General features: G+C 38.2%; 1 protein-coding gene across 1 annotated transcript; it reads left to right on the top strand.

The window, feature by feature from the left end:
* Nucleotides 1-290: 290 nt before the first annotated feature.
* TM35_000221370 (uncharacterized protein) lies at nucleotides 291-5,519 on the top strand (the record flags this gene model as incomplete). The annotated part of the gene is made up of 1 exon (XM_029027184.1): nucleotides 291-5,519. One exon carries the CDS (start codon nucleotides 291-293, stop codon nucleotides 5,517-5,519), a length of 5,229 nt encoding a protein of 1,742 aa, XP_028881404.1.
* Between the last annotated feature and the right edge of the window lie 17 nt (nucleotides 5,520-5,536).

Raw genomic sequence — 5,536 nt, 5'->3', positions numbered from 1 at the left:
TTTTTTTCACCTTTTTTTGTGGGGTCGTTGTTTGATACTACTCATTTGTTTTGGTGTGCTGTGTTTCTTTTGGTGTATTTCTTTTGGAAATAAAAAGACGATAGTCATTACGAAATCATTTTGGTTGATATTTCTTTTTTTATTTTTTCTTAAAAATAAAGTTCTTCTTTTTCGAATTTCTTATAAATATTCTTTTTTTTTATTTTTATTTGCAAATAAAATGTATGTTTTAGTTGCCGCTGAAGTTTAAAAAAAAAAAAAGAAAAGGAAACCTCGTGTGTGGCCCAGTGATGCAGGCAAATCTGGAAGATATTGTTTCGGCTCTGCATAGCCGGTGTAACAGAACCAGTGATAGCCTCATTCCTTCTAATGTCTATGGTATTGCATTGGATTTAACGAAAGCACTTTCTGTTGCGGAGCAGCATTCTCAATTTATGCGACTTCTTTCCTTCCTTGAGCGTAATAAAGAGGAATGTACGGTTTACCATGTTGTTTCTTTGTGTTCGCTTGTGTGTGGTGGTAATGTTGTTAAAGCGGATGGGGAGGATGTGAGGCGATGGGAATCTGCCATGCATTACATACTGACAGCACATACCCCGTTTTTAAAGACGATGGTTTCCTCCGTTTGTTTTTGTGTTGCGGAAGTCGCCATGAAAGGTCTTTCGGTGGTTTTAGTGAAAATGGCCGGTGCTTCTCTGCAGGGCGGTGATGCGAGGACGGAGTTCCCTGTTGAAACGGCGATGGAGTTGTTGGGTTACTGTGCAGATGCACTTGTGAGTGTTCGTGATAATCAGAAGGATCAAGAACAGATAGAGGGTTATAAAAAAGAAGAAGCGGAGGAGGAGGAGGAAATGAAAAATAATATTCAAAATGAGATGATGTTAAAAGATATGTTGATTTCTTTTGCGATTGATGTTCTATTTCGTGTACATGGGGATGAATTATTAACATCTTTCCTCTCTCGTCGTGTTTTAATACCTTTGATGCTTTCTGGAGGACAAGATTCACTAACCGGGTATCACTCTCGCATACAAGCTCTTCTACAAACATTTTCTGCTGATAAAGCAAAACAGGCTGAAGTAATTGTTCTTATTGCAGCACTTTTTGAATATGTGTTTCGTTACACTGATGGTGACAGACAGAGAGACTACCGTTGTTCTTCATATCTCTGGGAATCACTAAAAACTGGATTTTGGGAAGCAATTACGTGTGAAAAGAATGCTGGACACCGTGCAAATATGCAATTACGAGCAGAATATCTCGTAAAACGAATCGTTGATTTAACTCATGAACAAGAACGTAAGGAAGGATGGGAAAAAGTAGTTTGTTTTAATCCATACTTTGTGTGGGTCCCTAATGTGAGTCATATACAATGGGGATTGTTCTTTCTTGTCCTTGATGCCACGAATGAGTATGGTCTACACATTGTTCAACCAGCACTTCCTAAATTAGATGCTCTCGTTCAACAATTGTCTTGTGATTTGGAAGTATGGAAAGAGCTTGAGAAGGAGGAAAATAATGATAAAATAGAAAATATTTCTTTTTCTGGAGGACTTCACCCTGCCTGGATAGAATTTCTATTTTTAAAATTGCTTCTACATCCAAATATGGCTCTTCGCAAGATGGGATTACAACGAATATGGTCATTAGACCCATCGGTACTTCAGTTATTTTCCAGTGATTTCTTGTTTACAATTATGTTAGAAACTGCTATTGATACACGACTGTGTACTGAACTTGACCACACACCACTTGTTTCATCTTTTCTCGACACTAAAAGTTTCGAAGGACCTGAAGTGCGGGCTCTGACAGGAACAGCAGGTCCACTTGCGGATCAACTGGAGAAATTCTATGCACGTGTGTTTTGTGATGTTTTGCATTCTGCCAAATCACGCAAAGAAGCCATTCAGCGAATGTTACATTGTGTTTCTGGAAGGCCGAGTAGACACGGCGCTGCGATGCTTCTTCGTATTCTACACGGAATTGCAGAGGGATTAGCATTAGAAAAAGATCCAGAAGGTAGAAATGCGACATGGGAGATGATAACAAATACAGAGGTATTACAAGAGTTGTTTCTCGTTTTACGAGATGCAGCACATGATAATATGTCTTTTTGGCTTGATGTGAGATTAAGTGCAATTACATTTAATACATTTCTCTATTTTGCAAGTATTCATCCTACAGAAGTACGTAAATGTTCTGAATTTTGGAAATTACTTTGTATGTGTGGACCTCTTGGATACTCTGTTGGGAATAATGCCATTACACTAGACTCCTTGGGACATGTTGGGAGTATTGGGACCTGTATTGATCCATTTTTCCTTAATGAACAGTTAGTCCGATTTTCACGAATAAATAAAACTGAAAAGAATGAATATAGTTTTCTACGATCACTATTACATTCAAATTGTTTACTTGCAGATGTACAAGTTTTTCTTCGCTCTACAGATGTGGATGAGGTACAGGGTAAACAACTCCTCTTTCTTTGTGGAGCCCTGGATATGGGAGAGGCGGAAGATAAAGAAGTCCTTACTCGTATAGCTCGGGAGATTGCAACCACACTTCTTTCTTTTTCTAAACGGCCGTACATTTCACAGGATTCACTTCTTGCAGCACTTGTAGCCTTTGTGGAATTTCATCACTCGGTTGGAACTGTGGCATGTAAACATTATTACTCTCTAGATACCGTAATTGACTTGAGTGAGGCTATATACACATTAGCCCTTAGTTCTCTTCGACAAGCCACACAGGCAATTATCAATATTCAAACTTCCGATGCCTTAGTGGAGGATTTATGGATACTGCAACATACAGCCAAATGGGATGCTTTAGTGGCGGCTGTTGTTTCTGCAGAACAAATAGCAATTTCACATGATCCGTATGGAGCTTCACAGAAACTTCAATCACAACAACGTGTGGATGAATTGGTACACCTTTTAATATCTACGGCTAATATATGTGTTAATTCTAGTTCTTTAGATGCTACTAATATGGTGGCCCAACATTTTGCTGCAATGGTAGTTGCACGTAACGCATCTCGATTATTACAAGGTGTGATTTGTGGTTTAATTGAATTAAACACGAGTATAACCAATCTACAGGATGTAGATAATAATAATAATAATAGTAAAGTTAACTGTCGTTGTTACTTTGATGCTACATTTCCTCCTCGTTGGATTAATCAACTCACACATTCTCCTGCGTTACGACTAACTTCAAATGATATTCCATGTACATTAACAAATTTATCATGGTCTACTGTTTTAGCACAATATCAGGGTAGTATTTATAATGTTATATTTGTTCTTTGCCATACAGTGGACCCATCGTTGTCTCCTGAGTTATTATTCACACTACAGGAATATGGCCTTGATCAAATTGACCGCTGTTGGGGAACCACTTTAACAAGTGTTTACGACATTCTCGCTTGGGTAGCTGCCAATACTAATATTAATAGTAATGCAGTAAAGAGTAATTTAGATTATGTTAGTATTATTAATGCCATGTTTCAACACTTGGATGATGTTGGGGCTAGAGAGAATGCGCGGGTGTCGGTGTTGGCCTTTAATGCTCTCCTCCATGGCACAGAGGAACATGAGGCATTAGTGAAATCATACATTTCGAAAACATTAATGAATGAAACCGATTCAGACCGATCTGCTTATGTAGCGGCTATAACTGTATCTGCAGAAGTAATGCGGGATCCAATTAAGAATTGGATACACTTTAAAGAGTTATTATTACATGTTGCCGTTTTGTATAATAGTGGACGTGATGAAGAGGCCTCTGAGACTTTAGTGGCCATCACAGAACCATTGATGTTATTATGGCCAGAAACATTACGGATTCAATACCCACCAACTGTGCGAATTGCATCTGTAGGACGTGCCTTTGCTATTTCTGTTATTCTCTGGTGTTGTTCGTTAAGACGTGAATGGGCAGTGACACTTTCACTGGAATTACTGGACTGGAATCTTCATCATACCGCATTGATTGGGGATTCTTGTAAACCAAACTCTAAACCTCATCGTTGTCGTATTCGTCTATGGCAGTTATTGTGTGCTTTATTACCCATGATTGAGGATGTGAATGATGTACGTAAAATTCTTGAAAAGGTTGTATATAAGTGTTTACCAATTACAAACTTAGGAAGTGTGAGACGTTTAATGGAGTTATATACATTAAAAATAATGGAACGTCAACCTACACTTTATACCATTATGGATTCTGCAATGATGAACTATGCATTACGTCCACAAGTGTGTGGAAGTTATCTCTTGATTATGGCTCATATGATACTTCAACAATTACGTGGAGAAGTGGAACATGTAGACGGTCTTTTTGATACACTACTTCACCGTCTTTTTCAACAGAGTACATCTCATCAACATCTTCTTCGCATTATATGTCATATTGGGCTTTATCATATTTATAATGTTTGTAAAGAAAAAGGTGTAACGTTTTCTCCAAGTGAAGAAATGGTTTTTGATTATATTAACCGTGCACCAGAACATGCAAAATTTCGAGCTAAACATAGTGAACAACTATTCTTTAGTTTATCAGAGGCATCTACTCCACGTCAATTATTTTGTATACAACGAAAGGAAAGTAATAATATTCTCATGGAATCTATTCCAGCTGTAGCGTTTGAACGCATGCGTTTTATTGACCGTGAACTTTCTTGTCTTATTGGGGCAAAGAATCCTCTTGAGATGCTTCGCGTTCAATTTCTCACAGATCGTATGAATTGCCATTATATACTTGATCCATTTAAGGATTTTCCCTATATTCCCCATACAGAGAGTAATGCTACTTATTGTATTGATTACACTGCTGAGGCAATGGCCTTACTTCTCTCAGATGGTATCAACGCAGAAAATACTAATAATAATAATAATAATAATAATAATAATAATAATAATAATAATAATACTAGTGCTGGAGCTGCTGGTAGTGGTGATGATAACATTCAGCGTAAAGTAACACCGTGGTGGAACAGTCAAATATATAATGAACTACACCCACGTTCCTTACAGACAGAGCGACAACCTGTTATTGTAATTGGTTCTTTACTACAAAACCCTGTTAACATTGCTGGACTCTTTCGCTGTGGTGAAATCTTTACAGTAGAAAAGATTGTTGTCCCTGATGCTTCTGTGTTTGAACATCCTCATTTCGTTGCGGCTGCCCGCAGTGCGGAGTTGTGGCTTCCATGGGAAGCGGTGCCTCCACGAAGTCTCTTAACATATTTGGGTTCTCTTCGACAGGATGGCTATACACTTATTGGGATTGAACAAACAGCTGGTAGTGTTTCCATGGCATCTTATCAATTTCCAAAGCGGGCGGTTATTATTTTGGGAGCAGAGGGACACGGTGTGCCTGCGCAAATACTTCCATTGTTGGATGTTTGTGTGGAAATCCCACAGTTTGGTCTTATTCGATCGCTTAATGTGCACGTCACAGGTTCTATTGTGATGTACGAGTATACTCGTCAACATTTAATGAACAAAACTGATTAATATACATAATAATAATA

Source organism: Trypanosoma theileri, assembly GCF_002087225.1.
Source record: "Trypanosoma theileri isolate Edinburgh chromosome Unknown TM35_Tth_22_V1, whole genome shotgun sequence".
In the NCBI taxonomy this organism is placed as follows: domain Eukaryota; phylum Euglenozoa; class Kinetoplastea; order Trypanosomatida; family Trypanosomatidae; genus Trypanosoma; species Trypanosoma theileri.
This window is presented reverse-complemented; position numbering and strand designations above follow the sequence as displayed.